This window comes from Phoenix dactylifera, chromosome 7, assembly GCF_009389715.1.
Source record: "Phoenix dactylifera cultivar Barhee BC4 chromosome 7, palm_55x_up_171113_PBpolish2nd_filt_p, whole genome shotgun sequence".
Classification (NCBI taxonomy): Eukaryota; Viridiplantae; Streptophyta; class Magnoliopsida; order Arecales; family Arecaceae; genus Phoenix; species Phoenix dactylifera.
In genome coordinates this window covers 782,373-796,645 of record NC_052398.1, presented here as the reverse complement: position 1 = coordinate 796,645, position 14,273 = coordinate 782,373, and the positions used below count along the sequence as shown (strand labels likewise).

At 39.8% G+C, this 14,273-nt stretch overlaps 3 protein-coding genes across 4 annotated transcripts; 2 read left to right on the top strand and 1 right to left on the bottom strand.

Annotated features, from left to right (window-relative positions):
- Positions 1-1,966: 1,966 nt before the first annotated feature.
- On the top strand, positions 1,967-2,799 carry LOC103715555. Its single transcript, XM_008803227.4, has one exon. It carries the CDS (start codon positions 2,039-2,041, stop codon positions 2,558-2,560), a length of 522 nt encoding a protein of 173 aa, XP_008801449.2. The 5' UTR covers positions 1,967-2,038; the 3' UTR covers positions 2,561-2,799.
- Positions 2,800-4,835: 2,036 nt separating this feature from the next.
- LOC103715516 (DNA-binding protein BIN4-like) lies at positions 4,836-11,807 on the top strand. Of its 2 annotated transcripts, XM_008803169.3 has the most exons (10): positions 4,836-4,956; positions 5,503-5,716; positions 5,856-5,923; positions 6,237-6,287; positions 6,961-7,078; positions 8,073-8,119; positions 8,256-8,282; positions 9,225-9,300; positions 10,147-10,286; positions 11,456-11,807. In XM_008803169.3, the coding sequence occupies exons 1-10, from the start codon at positions 4,909-4,911 to the stop codon at positions 11,546-11,548; spliced, it is 882 nt and encodes a 293-aa protein (XP_008801391.2). In that variant the 5' UTR covers positions 4,836-4,908; the 3' UTR covers positions 11,549-11,807. The 2 variants fall into 2 exon arrangements, with proteins under 2 accessions (XP_008801391.2, XP_017700297.2); XM_017844808.3 differs by lacking the exon at positions 6,237-6,287.
- Positions 11,715-14,062, bottom strand: LOC103715517 (pathogenesis-related thaumatin-like protein 3.5). Its single transcript, XM_008803170.4, has 3 exons — positions 13,054-14,062; positions 12,681-12,936; positions 11,715-12,297 (listed from the first exon to the last, which is right to left on the bottom strand). The coding sequence occupies exons 1-3, from the start codon at positions 13,532-13,534 to the stop codon at positions 12,156-12,158; spliced, it is 879 nt and encodes a 292-aa protein (XP_008801392.2). The 5' UTR covers positions 13,535-14,062; the 3' UTR covers positions 11,715-12,155.
- Positions 14,063-14,273: the final 211 nt, after the last annotated feature.

The window sequence follows — 14,273 nt, the reverse complement described above, 5'->3', positions numbered from 1 at the left end:
TGGGCGTTGCGGTCTTGTTGTCCGGACATCCAATGCGTTCGATTTAGCAGTTGTTTTCTGTCCAATTATGTTACAAAGAAAATTATTTTTTCTTTGTAACATAATTAGCAGTTGTACCAGATGTTTTTTTTCTCTAAAAATAAGAGTAACATACATACTAAAAATGAGAGTAACATACATAATGTGTACAGATATATTTAAAAAAGTCAAAAACAGGACATCATGAAGTGTACTCGGTAACTCCGTCTTTCCTATCCAAAACTAGTCTTCTGGATGGTTGGCAATAAAAAAGGCAGGTCGTTTTTTATCGAACTCCGCTCATTATAATTAGAGCATATCATGCCCACGAGCATGCGCCCGCGTGCATGACCAAAGCTGCATGAGCCCTTGCATGCTGAGGTCCACGTGTGATTGGAGTAGCAAATTAACACCGAATGGCTGACATGTACCTCGTGCCTTTGGAAGCCCACACAAAGTGGAACAAGCCCCACTAAGCACTTAATTCCTGTTGCATAAAGTCGATCAAATATAATGGTAGCTTTGCAATTAATTTTTTGTTTCCCTGAAAAGTTTTTATCAAGGAATGGTCTTATACACAATCCTAGCTAATTTTTTCTCGCTTCCGTTATGAGGTATTGTATTCGATCGCTGGTAGCTTCAACTCCTCGTGCTGTCGTGCATGAGCTATATATATCTCGAGGTCACCCTGAGCAGCACGCGGGCCGGGAGAATATGGCGATGAGTCAAAAAAAATTGCTTTTCTGATAACTTTGCTTGGCCAACTGTTTTTCCATGCTATCCCTGCTCCTTTTTTTATTTTTTTATTGTTTTGGCACAACGACGGCTCACACACTACAGATGTAAATGCAGCCAACAAATTAGAAAATAAAAGAATACATTAAGGCCCTAGCATAGACCCACTGTCCACTCAGACGAAGCCACCGGAGTGATGGGTCCCATAGGAAGCCACCCAGTCGGCAATCCCGTTTGCTTCTAGTCTATACACGTGTAAGGCTTGGCGTGGGAGTCGCACTCCTCCATCAATTTGCGAATCTCATGGATCAACGGCCGGTCCTCAGTTGTGCGTCTTTGTTCTCGGATCCACTCAACCATCGTGGTCGAATCGTCCTCAAGAGTAATACGGTCTGCACCCAGTGTCCGTCTTGCATAGTACATACCCTCTCAGGCTGCTTTAACCTCGGCACACACCATTAACAAGTCAAAAGCCCGCCAGACCACCGTCGCACCTAATCTAGCGTCATGGTCTCGGATGGCGAACTCTATACCACTGCATTTCTCCTCGTCAGCCACGCTGTCATCAAAGTTCCCCCGCTCTTGGCTAATAGAAGTTTCCTATTATTTATTCCATGGCTGCTGCTATTAAACAAAATCATCACGTGCTCTTCCAGCGTGACTCATATTAGCAGCAGCTGATAGATATCTATTCATATCATAACTACTCTTGATTCATTAATCAATCTAGAGCAATCGGGCTTCCAATGACCAATTAGTATTATTATTATATGTCAAAAATCTCACCTAATGCGATTTGGCTCGGTCGTATAGGATACAAGAAGGAGCAAATATTTGAAATCGTCGGACCGGGGAGGGCATTTTGAGAAGATCTCCATCACACTAAATCCAAGGTTCTATCGAAGATGGTCATGTGGCTTCTAATTCAAGCATCGTGCCTTGAGAATAGTTTGGTGGGGCATGATTAAAAAGAAAGGAGAGTTGCTTCCGAGATTCCATAGAGGCTGCGAATAAAAAGATTTGAGGGGTATTTTGGCTAAAACATCCAACAGGGGACATCTTAGCGCCAAAACTTAACGAAAGTGACAGCACATCGCAGGACAAGAGCAAAAGGAAGTGGTGCACCAATAAGAACGACCCCGTCAAGTTTAGATAGTTATAATATCTGACAGCGTTAAACCTACCAAACTAACCCCATCATCGCCCCTGCTCTCCTCCCTAATCTCCATCTCCTCTCTTTAGTGTATGATCTCCAGCTTTTTGCCTAGCGTTCAGAAATAGAGAGATGGGCTGCTTCTTTTCTCGCGGCTCATCGCAGCAGTTCGATGGCGTGCGGGTAATCCACATCAACGGCTACGTGGAGGACTTCGCCGGAACGGTGACGGCGGGCCAGGTCACCGGGAAGCCCCCCAAGCACGTGCTGTGCACCTCGGCCCACCTCCTCTCCATCGGCTCCCAACCAATCCGGCCCGACGACCCGCTCGAACCGGGCTTGCTCTACTTCCTCCTTCCACACTCCGTCTTCCAGTCCGACTCGTCGCTGGTAGACCTCGCCTCCCTCATGACCCGCCTCACCGCCATCGCCCGGCGGGGCGGACCGGCCCCGGCCGGGTGCTTACAGCCCGTCAGTGGTTCCGGGAAGCTTGGCCCGGGGAATAATGGGCCGTGGCGCCCGAGGGCCCGGACGTGGAAACCCAAGCTGGACCCGATCGAGGAGCGGTGTCTCGGGCGGTCCATCGGCAGGGAGTCCTACAAAAGCCCCAGCCTCAGCCGCAGCCCCGATCGGAACAAACGTCCGGAAACGTGAGAACGTTACAAGTAAAAGAACATGCAATAGGTTTTGCTTGGTACGTGTGCAGTGCTCCACACATGTGTAGGTTTTCGGTGTTCTACCATGGTTTGATTTTTTTTTTTTCCATGCATTTGCTGCTTTGGCGAAATATACTATGTCCGGTTCTTCTTTGTGAATAATAATAATAGTTTGTATAGAACAGAGGGGGGAAAATTTAAATATAATATTCTTCGCAACCTTGAATGATTCATACATGCTCAATTTTTATGTTGAGATTGAGTTACCAAACCCTATTATCTTCCACTTTCATCCATGTCGCGTTGAAAATGGGATCATACCGATTTAGGCAAACAAAAAGCATGCATAGCATACCATAGTGGCATTGAACACTTGAGAACCAAAAAGGTGACAGTGGTGCAACGTGTGATCTAATTCAACATGTCTTCTAGTTATTTGTTACTTCTGATTGGATCAGGCTTTGTTAGTTATCTCTATTTGGCATTGTATGGTTGCTTGAGTTCGGACTTGTTTCTTCTTCTTGTTCATCCTTCCTATTTTTACTTTTGTCATCTTCTTGGTGACCGATCCTTTATTTTTTTTTAATAAAATATTATGAAAGATTTTATCGAATAATTCTGTCCAAAAAAAATAAGCATGCATCATCTTCGAAGGAGACTCAGCCTTGATATTGAGAGATTATAAGGTAGGGAACGAAGGGAGGATAAGAACTCTCTGCTTTGTGACTTACTTCGAATGGTCGAGGATTACAGTACCTTTCAGGCTGTACATATGTACCAAGAGGCAAACATGACAACTGACTATATCGTCTTTCGTCTTTTTTACTGCCCAACATTCAGGCGAGGTTCTGTAGTATTGTCAGAAGCTATTTTTGTACCCTTTTTTTTCACTTAACTCTGTTGGCTGCACTCATGCAGAAGCCATTTATGTACCTTTTTTTTTCACTTAACTCTGTTGATTGCACTCATGACAAAAGATGTCCCCACCCCCCTCCCCCGCCCAAAAAAAAAAAAAAAAAAGCATATAACAACCTCTAAGCCCTTTGCTTAACCTTATTTTAGGTAGTTGGCCCTTGCCCCGCGCCCCCCCCCCCCCCAAAAAAAAAAGAAGCATATAACAACCTCTAAGCCCTTTGCTTAACCTTATTTTAGGTAGTTGGCCCTTGTTGACATTTACGAAATGCATTTATCAGCCATGCGTAAACATGCATATGCTCAAATGCCGAGGTGCCTCTCCAAGAACAAGCACCAGTGAATTACTTTTCACTCTCCAAACTCATAGCATTACATTCACCAACAACTCGGATCTATTGAGATGGAAGACCAGGAAATCCAGTTCTGATGATGCTCCTAAACCAAAACTGTCAATTTTGGGGAAAACTTGAAATCAATTGGGAACGGCATGATTTACCACCAATCATAAATCGGCCAAGAAAAAGAAAGTAATTCTTTCTATTCACTCAACTTAAATTTTTTGAAAAATTTAGTACGAAAGTAGAAAACGTGAAGAAAATAAGATTTAGATTTTTTTTCTTTTTTATTGATTACTTACAAAATTATGTTATAAAGACTCTACTTATGCTAGTGGCATCTGTTTTTTCAACAATTTAGGTTGGATTTTTCTTCTAATCGAAAAAACGGTATAACTGTTTCAAAATATACATAATCAGTAAAAAAATAATGAAAAAGCTAAAATATAGATATATTCGGCCAAATTTTTTTCCAAACGAAAAATTTGATACTCATCATTTGGTGTGCCGTATTTTTATAATTATTATTAATAATAATGAATCTTGAGTCTTTGGTGGTCTAAGATGTCATATGTACCTTTATGCAATGAAAAGATATTGTTTATTTTAGAAAAAGTTACTACACTGTGGTTTTAATAGGAAAGGCACTACCTAACCATGGTACGGAGAAAAATATGTATTCAAATGGAACGAAAGCCTCGTGGATTTTAAATAACTACTAATGGACGGTAGAATCTGGATTTTTTTTTTTTGTGAAAACGAAAGCCTCATGCACCAAAAAAATTAAAAAGCAGTGCATCACAGAAGGCAACTCCACCTCTTTCTCTTATGGGTGGTCCATCAAATAATTAGTAACAAAAGAAGCTATCCAATCAGCTGCTCCATTGGACTATCTAAATATATACTTCGCTTGAAGCACCAACCTGTCGAAATCCAGGCTCTCATAGGTAAAACTATGGTCCAACCTCCTTCGCAAACCGGATTTGCAAACACATAAAAGATCCGACCCGTTTCCACCTCCTCCATCCCCAAAGTCCATGACCCGACGAAAAGCGGCAAAAGCCTCAGCACCACCTTCTCTTGGATCGCCGACGCTATGAGCGACTCTCGCGAAGAATCTCCCGACTGGTTACGAGCTTTCCAGGTTCCCTATCTCCCTATTTTTCTCGCTACAATTTCTTCGTGATTCATGATTTATACGCCTCACTTCTCGCTTTTAGATTTTTTTAAGCTAATGATCGAAGAAAAGGAAGTAAAAAAGAATCCACTTTTTGCTCACTTTGAGCTCCATCTCTCTTTTCCTCTCAACTATTTTTTCCGAATTAATACTGCTGAAGCTTTGAATGTTTGTTTGAGGTATGTTTAACTCATTGGCATCGTGGATTTCACTTTCCTCCGATGCTATTTACTCTCAGGGTATATTTTTTACTAAAATCGGTACTGGTCAACTGAATCGGGTACTGGGTTTTGGGCATCTTTTTAGGGTTTTGATATGCTTGTCCAATTAATTCGCTATAGAGTATCGCGTTTAGTTTATTTCTGTAATTCGGCTTGAGATTTTGGCTATTCGCTGGTTTATTTTTGACCATTTTGCCCTAATTTTTGCTCTATTTATTAGATTTTTATGATGATGGGTCACCATTTGACTGCTAACTTCATGCTAATCGCAAGGGTTCTCTCTCTCGAACAGGCACCAAGTCAAGGTTTCGTGATACTATCTTCGGCATCGGACTCTTCCCCAGAAAGTAGCCCAGCAAGGTCCGATCATATCCATCGCGAAGTACCAGAGAAACGTCAAAAAGAACAGCATACGATTCTAATATACAGTGGAGAAGAAAGCCCGGCCATCAAGGGAAAAAAACAGAAGACTGTAAAAACTAAAACTAATCAAAAGCTAAAAGAAGGTAGTCAAATAACTGAATGAGGTCAATTATTCTTTGGAATAACTGCTCGACAGAATGTCGGCAGCTAATCTTTTAGTCTCAGTTACCACTTTACTGTTTAATCTCTTTGTTCATTTTACGTTTGCATGATCTGTCATAGACACCTTGGATGTGCAAGACGAGGGACCGTCTGAGGAAGATATCAGGGAGAAACCTGCTGGACCTACTGTAAGATGCCAACATTAATTCACCTTTTTATCTTTAACTCTCTAAGCTAAATGAACTGCTGGTTAAGTTTAGATCCTACTAATGATGTTGATGTTGGAAATGCTCATTGTGATGATTGTCATTTCTCCACCGAGCATTTTGGGTTTAACTGATAGGTTTGTCATGGGAACTAATTTTCTGATTTTCCAAGATATTGTTAATGTAGGTTTTGCATCCTATTTCATCCTTCTTTAATTACCAATATTCTCTGGATACATTAGTTTTCTTTTCATGCACAACCCTATGATGGGTTACATGCGCTTGTGCATTTCAGATCTCCTCAAGGTTGCCTCTAGTGTTCCCAGACAAAGTTCAACGTTCAAAGGTATTTATTTTATGTCTGGTTTTCCCCCTTTTTTTAAAAAAAAAAAAAAAAACTGTTCTGCAATATTCTGTTTATGGCATGTGTTACTTTTCCAATAAATAACTCCTTGTATGAAATGCACATTCCATACACAGTTAATGACATAGATATAAATCTGAAAAAAATTAGGATATGCACTTGACTTTCACCATCACCAGAAATGCACATGCACCTGTGTCCTTCACAGCATAGTGATGTGGTATTATATGATTAAATTTTTTTGAATAGATATGCTTTGATTATTCATTAATCATTCATGTGAAGCATCACTGGTTTTTAGAAAATTATTTCTTGGATACTTTTCTATAAAAACAGTTTGATATATATCTTATAGAAAAAAAAAGTGGATTTGATCAGTAGTATATAGCTAAAAAAGTAGTATCCATGAAGTGTTGGCTTTCTACTAAGTTTTGAAATGGAGTATGTACTGTCATCTGACATGATTTTAACCACCAATATTATTATCTTCCAACAGTTGCAAATGAACTATAGGTTAGTCCTGTGCAATGCATGTCATGTATCTAATGGACATTAGGTTGCTTCCTTAGCAACAGTTACTCTACTTAATTGACTTTTTTGAAGTTCATATTTGTGAACATCTCGCTCTCTAAATGGTTGCTTTTGTTAAGTTCAGGTACTGGTTGAATGTGATGGGGATTCCATAGACTTAAGTGGGGATGTGGGTGCTGTTGGGCGAATAGTAATATCAAATGCTTCTGCTGGAAACCAGGAAATGCTCTTAGACCTAAAAGGTAGTTTTTATAAACTTTTGTGAACCATCTGCCTTATCCCTGTTTGTGAAACAGATGATGAAGCCAATCATTAAAATGTTTCACATGGTTCGTACTCGATAATGGCTTTTTCCATGTGTCCTATTGTTCTTTTTTTTTTTAAAAAAAAAGGAAAAAAATCCTTGAACTCAGTGAAATAATATTCTTTTTTTTGCTGTTCGGGAGAAAGGTTGGGAATATTATGTCTGGATAGAAGGAAAGGTTAAAATGAAAGCTATAGATTTCCTCTCAATTCAAGCATTTCAAGTCTTAGATGGCTTTAGAATTGGAAGTGGCTCACTGTATAAGAAAGCTCAAGATTTCCATGAACCTGAAATTATTTTGTTGATTATCTTCTTTGTGTTTAGTCACATCTTTAGAGTTTAGAGTTTCTAATGAATCCAAACTTGCTTGTAGGATAAATTGACTCACAAAAACTTTTCAAGATACTTATTTGCAAATATTGCAGAAAACAAAGAGACAATTATACTTCTGGCCCCCAATTCTCCCAGCGCAAATAATTAATCTCATTTGTTTTGCTAATTGGTCACTGCTATTGAGTACTTTCTTAGTAAAATATAGTGGTCTGGACTTGTTAAAGGAACCATTTGTATTTTAGGTACTTTTGCTCGGGTTCATAATGAAGTAGAAAACAGATAAGAGTTTCTGTTATTATCACTCTCTTGATTAGCACTTCATCAATCGCCTCATCCTAGTTTGGATCCTAATTTTTTTCTTGAACTTATGAATGCTGTTATGACATGAATTATATTTCTTTTACCTTTTAAATTCAGCCCTTTGTGTTCCATTTTCTCAAGCTAACAATGGATTTCTTTTTCTTATCAACTGAGAAGGTCTTTTGGAGTTTCAGTTAACCCTTTAAAGAGGCTTTTCTGTATTTATCCTTGTTCATCCATCTATCTGCAGCACTTAAAAATGATATCTGATAATAGCTATATTTTTTTCTGATTTACAGGGACCTTATATAAATCAACAATAGTTCCTTCGAGGACATTTTGCATCGTATGCCATCCATCATAATCTCGGGACTAGATTTAATTCTAGCTTATTCCTGAACTCAAACATGTGATTTTTCTGTGATTTGGAATTTCAAATAACAGTGATAGCTGGGTATTGACAAATACTTCTTATTTTTCAGGTTGGTGTCGGACAGTCAGAAGCAAAGGTCTGTCTTTAGAAAACCTAGAGTAACATTTTCTGAGTTCTCTGTTGGGTATGTGCTTTTAGAATGAGAAATGTAAGCTCAGTTAATATCCTAATGAAAGCGAAATACATGGCAATGCCCTTTTCTACATTTTATCGTCCTTATATTTTTTAATTCGATGATGCAACTTGATTTGTTGAATCATAACATAACTAATTTTATGATTCACAGTTCTTACTTCTTTCTCCCCTCGCCGGCAGGCTTAATTCTCCCATGACTTCTCACAATGCTCAAAGATTGTAGAGATAATTCTGTCTTATTTTATTTTTTCACTGGGCAATTGCTAAAGCTGACACCAGGTGCTTGGGGAAAGGCTAGGTTGTTATGGTTATAACTTTCTTTGTGCTATCAAGTGATAGCACATACTGATTCATGGAGACTTGAGTCCCGTGTCACATCGTTTTATTTTGCACAAGTTAATACTTATTCTATTCTAAGATTCTATTATCTTTTGTTGTGCCGTGAGCTGTAGAGTTAGGAGAACTCCATCTTCTTTTCCTAAATTTTATTCTATAGAATTTAAATCATGAATAGCTCATTACAAGCTTAATCTAGAGCACATGCAGACCTGTTTTGGTTAAAGAAACATCATGGTGTATTATTTTGCAAGTGCAATTTTAATGGAATTGGTACTGTAGCAGAACCGGGAACAAAAACTAATTCTGGTTTATGGCATTTAATGTTTTAAGAATTGCTGAAGTTTCATGTGAGTTTCCTGGGATCTGCATGCTGTTCTGGTTAGCGGTGTGTTTATTTCAAGCTCTGAGCCAATAAGATCTAAATTTCATATAGTTATCTTTTGATATACCAGTGCCCAGTCTGAGTTAGATGTTTAAGATGTTTATAATTTTTCTTTTCCAAAACTGTTTATCTAGTTGTTGATTTGAAATGGTGACTGCACAGATAGAAGCTATCATGAATGATTTTATCCAATTGGAGCCTCAGTCTAATGTGTTTGAAGCTGAAACAATGATTGAAGGTAGATTTTTTGGCTTAAAATAGTCACTTGTTTAAACAAATATTTGGTCTTGTAGAAACAAGACATTTTCTTCTTTGTGAAAATCAGCACGACCCTTCTCCTTATATTAAATTTTGGTGTATGATCATATCTACAGGAAGAATTCTGTTGCTTTTGTCATTGCTTGCAAGCATAATTTGCTTTTAAATATATCTTATAAATTTTCCCCGCATAACCATTTAGTACAACTTTTCCTATTAATGTCTGCTAGATTAGCTCTTGTGAACTCTATCATAAGTTTTCATTAATGCATAAGAACCATCCTCCTTTGCTTTAGAACTTCAGGTTGAAAGGTGTCATCATACTTCATGTTAGTAACTGATTGTGCATGCACTAACTAATTGTGGTGGTCAGCAATCATTGATTCACCATTCAATCAAGACCCAGCACTCCTTGAAACATTAACCTATTGCACGAAGATCTCAATTAACGATACAGGTAATTTTAAAGCAAAATAAGTTGAAGCAGGGGTCTCGAAGATACGTATTAATTAGTTGAAGCAATCTAAGAAGGTTTAGCATCTTGTGGATATTATAGGACAATGTCCTGGGATAATTCTGCATTAGGGAAGTGGTTTTCCAGCACCTCATGAGAAACCTACAGGATAGTGGAGTAGCCTTGCTCGGCTGCATGAAAAGAATTTTTTTGTTGGAAACAACATGCCAATATTCATTTTACAACATTTGAATAGCTTGTTCTCATCTTCTTTCTCCCTGCTGCCTTATGCAGTTCTATGCATACTTACATATGCCTTACTGCCACTATTCTTATCTATCATATAACAAGTAGCTCTCCCATTTTGAGTAGGAACACTTGATGGATTTTCGTTTGATTCTGAAGAGGAGGCAGATAGGTTGCCTAAATCTTCTGCTCATCAAAGTGATCGAAGCAATGAAAATGGGGTCCAACTAGATATGAAGACCAAAGGAAAAGTTGAGAAGTCATCGGTATGCTCTCAATCCTGGTTAATTTCTTTTAGACACAGTTTATGGAACTGTAAATTCTGCAAAGATGCAGTCGTGTTTAATTTGGCATGGATAAAGTTCACGGTAGATCACTTTCTTTTATTTCTGACAGCATTGGTGGCTTCACTTATAGTTTGTTGGAAAATAGTATTGCAATTATTTTCTTATAGAAGTAATTGGATTAATGCTTTCTCATTGATATTTGGAAAACAACTAATAGTCCCTTCTATAACTGTTTCTGATTTGTTACGGTGCTCATGGCACAGATTACTACTGTTGGGAGAGATTTTGATTAACTCTTTTCCTCTGAATCAAATTATCAGCTCTTCAATAAACCGATTTATATATGCTTAAAATATTCAAATTGGGTATATGATACTAAGTAAATGATTTCATATGCTTTTTTCCAACTTACAAAGAAATAGAAAGCTACATACCTGACCAGCTTGTTCTTTGGCTTTTGGGTACAGACAGTTCATGGTGGGCTCTTGGGATTAAGGCTAGAAGTGTGGTCAGCTAGTTGGTTATCATTTTTGTTTAGCTGTGTTGAGGGGTTAGTGTAGCCCGAATAAGTAAGAAATAGTGGCTTCTAGCCATAAAATAGAAGCTTTTTTCAATGAATTGTTTAGCAATTTTGTCCTAGAGGGACATTTAGGATAAGCAAAAGTTTTGTTCAATTTTGGATGTTAATCAGAAATAGAAAGAAACAAAGAGAATCATGGTTGTTCACTAAATTCATCACAACTGTCACCGTGCTCAATGCACGCTGACCATACAGCTATTTGACGGGAAAGTGTGGAAGACGAGCAGTATTGAGAACAGGTTGATTTCCTTTGTTCTATCAGATGGCAATGCTGCAATATATCTCAGGACAGGAGTTTGAGGTACCTTCTATCAGATTGGATGAAAAACAATTGCAGTGGCATTTTGCTGTCTCAGTCGTATAGGATCTCTGAAGGGTTATCATTCTTTTTTTTTTCTTCTTTTTGCTGAAAGGGTTATCATTCTTTCATTGAACTGGAACCGAGTTGTAATGAAGGATACCAGTACTAATTTATTTCTCATGATTGGGGCCTTCTAAATTTATAAACTTCTTTTGCTTCCATTATAAATTATTGCTGCACGGGTAACTGACAAGACTTCATATGCAGGGTTCGGTGCGAAAGGCAAAAGGTACTGCAAGGTCATCCAAGAAAGCAGCAAGGAAGCCTCAAGTTGCAAAGAAAACAAAGAAGAAGAAATGAGATGATCGCCTGCTTAATATATCCTTGTATCTTTGTACCGGATCATTTCAACACTAGTTATTGTTAATTAGGAAATAGGAAAGAGAAAAGAGTGGGAGGGGTAGAGGGTGGTGGCAGTGGCCGCAGGGGCATTCGTCTTTCTTTTCTGTCATTTATTTTCTTCGCCTTTTTTTTTTTTTGAGCAAAGCACTATCCAGCATTTCATTTGTGTTATTGACTTTTACACCAATAACAATTATTAAACAACTCTATATTATTACCTCCAGTTTCTAGTATCCTTCTCATTTTTTGCTTTTGCTTTCAGATAGTGTTATACAAGGTTTATGGTAAGTATGAAATCGCAAAGAAATTATTAGGATGACCTCCGGTTAGAGAGTCTCTGCAATAAATTTTTTGCTCTTTTTTCTTCTGGAGTGTACACAGGTGTTCTTCATCTTTTCAGTTCCATATCCTTTTTTGCTCGAGATCTATCTCCTGGATTCGCATGATGTAAAGCTGGTTGTACAGCCGTATTTTCTTTGAACGAGCTTTTAATTCTCAGGTCAGCCTGTCACCGAGCCCCAGCTTTGTTCGCGACAGCTGAGGCAATCAGATCATTCAGAGCCGCCTAGAAAAAGAGAACGGACAGGAGAAGGAAGCATAGGTGAAATGATACCACGGTCGCAGATGAGGCCATCGCCAGGGGTTCACTTTCATCTCCATGTCCATTTATTGCTTGGCCTGTAGAAAACCCATCTGACCTCTTCATCCTGTGCAGGGATGGAAGTTAAATACAGTACTTGTTTATCATTCAATCTTTTACATAAAGAAACTGAATGCATGCATTCAGAATGAGAGCAAGAATGTTGAGGCAGAGATGAAATGCCAAGGCAGAAGCAAGGAGACATGAACAAGATCATGAAAGATTAGGTATCTGCATATTTAATCACCCAGCTCTATGAAATCGAGTGAAAAAGCATAACGAGGCCATCATATGCTGAACAAAAACTTGAGGACTGTAAAAGCTGAATTAGCATGGGTAAAGTTGTTAGGCAAAAAAAAAAAATAGTGTCAACGATGCAACTGACGAAAGGAGCCGTTATAATAGCGATAACAGAGAAAGGTGCAACATTTACAGAGGGCAGAAAGTTACCCGTTGGCATTGGGGCAGAAGACGATGGTGTAATCGTAGGCCTTGCAAGTGAAGGTGCTGGTTCCATCATCGTACGCATAGCTGTAAGCCCTTGGGCAGGCAGTCTTGAAGATGCTCGAGTAGTAAGAGGGCTTGCAAGTGGTTGGGTTGCCAAACTCCCCACTGCAGCAGTACTCATCCAGCCCAAAGGCTTCGCAAGCACTCTTGCAGGCCACCACTCCACCATCCCCGTCTACTTGAAGCTCTTTCGGGCAAGCTGAAATAATTAATTATCCAATTTATATTTTTATTTAAGTTTGGATCTCGAGCTCATGTAACTCGATTTTTTTTCTTTTCAAAAAATGAAATCTAATAAAGAGAAATAATTAATTACCGCTGTTGAGATCCGCTACGCATCCGGTAATGTTACACCTCCCGCGAGGCACCCGGGGCGCGGCGGCGATGGGTAGGTTGTAGCCGTCGACGAGGCTGACGTCGTAGAAGTCCCGGTCTTTGCTCTTACCGAGGGTGATCTCAAAGAGCGTGGCGGGAGGGAGGGCCCCGGCCCCGCCGCACTCCATGCGGCCCCCACAGTCACCTGTCTGGCACGTGCCCGCCCCCTCCGCGTCGAACTCGCACCCGGTCCGCGCCCAGAACCGGCCCGACCACCCGGGCGGGGCCGCTATCCGCTCGCTCCGGCCCGGTTCGAGCCGGAAGCCGGTCGTCGGCAGCTGCGGCGTCCCCGCCCCGGCCAGCGTCCCGGGCCAGATCGCATGCGGACAGTTGTTATATATGGTGAAGGTGCAGCACATAGAGAGGTGGAATGAAAGGAGCAGCACCAAAACAGAGGCAAAGAGCTGCCTTGATGGCCCCATGGATTTTCGGAACCGGAACTGGTTGGTGGTTTCAATTGGGGTGGCGGGGGATGGTCGGGGAGAGTGAGGGAAGGAGGCATTGGGAGGGGGGTGGAGTAACTTTTAAATGCCGCTGGGATTGGAGCCTTGGGAGGGGGGTGGGGGAGTTTGAAGAGAGGAGGTTGGGAGGGGAAGAAGGTGGGGTTGAAGGCTTTCGGAGGTTGCTTTGGAAGGCCCTCACGCACATGGTGAGGAGGTTGGGTTTAGTATTTTTCCAGTTTTGGGTGGCCTCACTGGGAAGCAATGCCTTGTGTCTCATTGCAAGGAATAATGGAAGTTGGACAATGTTTTTATTTTTGTTTCAGTTGCTATTCTCTAATGCAATAATATATGCATCTATACATATATATTGTATTTTGTCGGGTTGGATGCACCACGTTGCACCCCATCTAGCCAAATTGGCGGTGGTTCTGCGAGCAGGATTCAATTTAGATAAGTTTACATCGACCATAAGTAATTCGGATATAAATAGTTGACGAGAACTGGTAGACTTATTTTTTTTGGATTTTTTGCATGAATACCTTTCTAAATATCGAATTTTGCATGCATATCCTTCTCAAATTGATATTTGCATGTACATCCTCGTAAAACACTTGTTTTGCCATTCTACCCCTTTTTTTTTAATTTTTGTTTTTGCATATGTACCCATACTATTTGACGATGCTAAAAAATTAACGGTTTCAAATAAAATGATTAAAAT

Coding starts and splice junctions, on each gene's coding strand:
- LOC103715517 (XM_008803170.4), bottom strand. CDS start 13,534: ATGGGGCCATCAAGGCAGCTCTTTGCCTCTGTTTTGGTGCTGCTCCTT. Junction 12,937..13,053: donor CGTAGCGGATCTCAACAGCG/GTAATTAATTAT, acceptor TAATTATTTCAG/CTTGCCCGAAAGAGCTTCAA. Junction 12,298..12,680: donor TTCTGCCCCAATGCCAACGG/GTAACTTTCTGC, acceptor ATCCCTGCACAG/GATGAAGAGGTCAGATGGGT.
- LOC103715555 (XM_008803227.4), top strand. CDS start 2,039: ATGGGCTGCTTCTTTTCTCGCGGCTCATCGCAGCAGTTCGATGGCGTG.
- LOC103715516 (XM_008803169.3), top strand. CDS start 4,909: ATGAGCGACTCTCGCGAAGAATCTCCCGACTGGTTACGAGCTTTCCAG. Junction 8,283..9,224: donor TCGGACAGTCAGAAGCAAAG/GTCTGTCTTTAG, acceptor GTGACTGCACAG/ATAGAAGCTATCATGAATGA. Junction 10,287..11,455: donor GAAAAGTTGAGAAGTCATCG/GTATGCTCTCAA, acceptor CTTCATATGCAG/GGTTCGGTGCGAAAGGCAAA.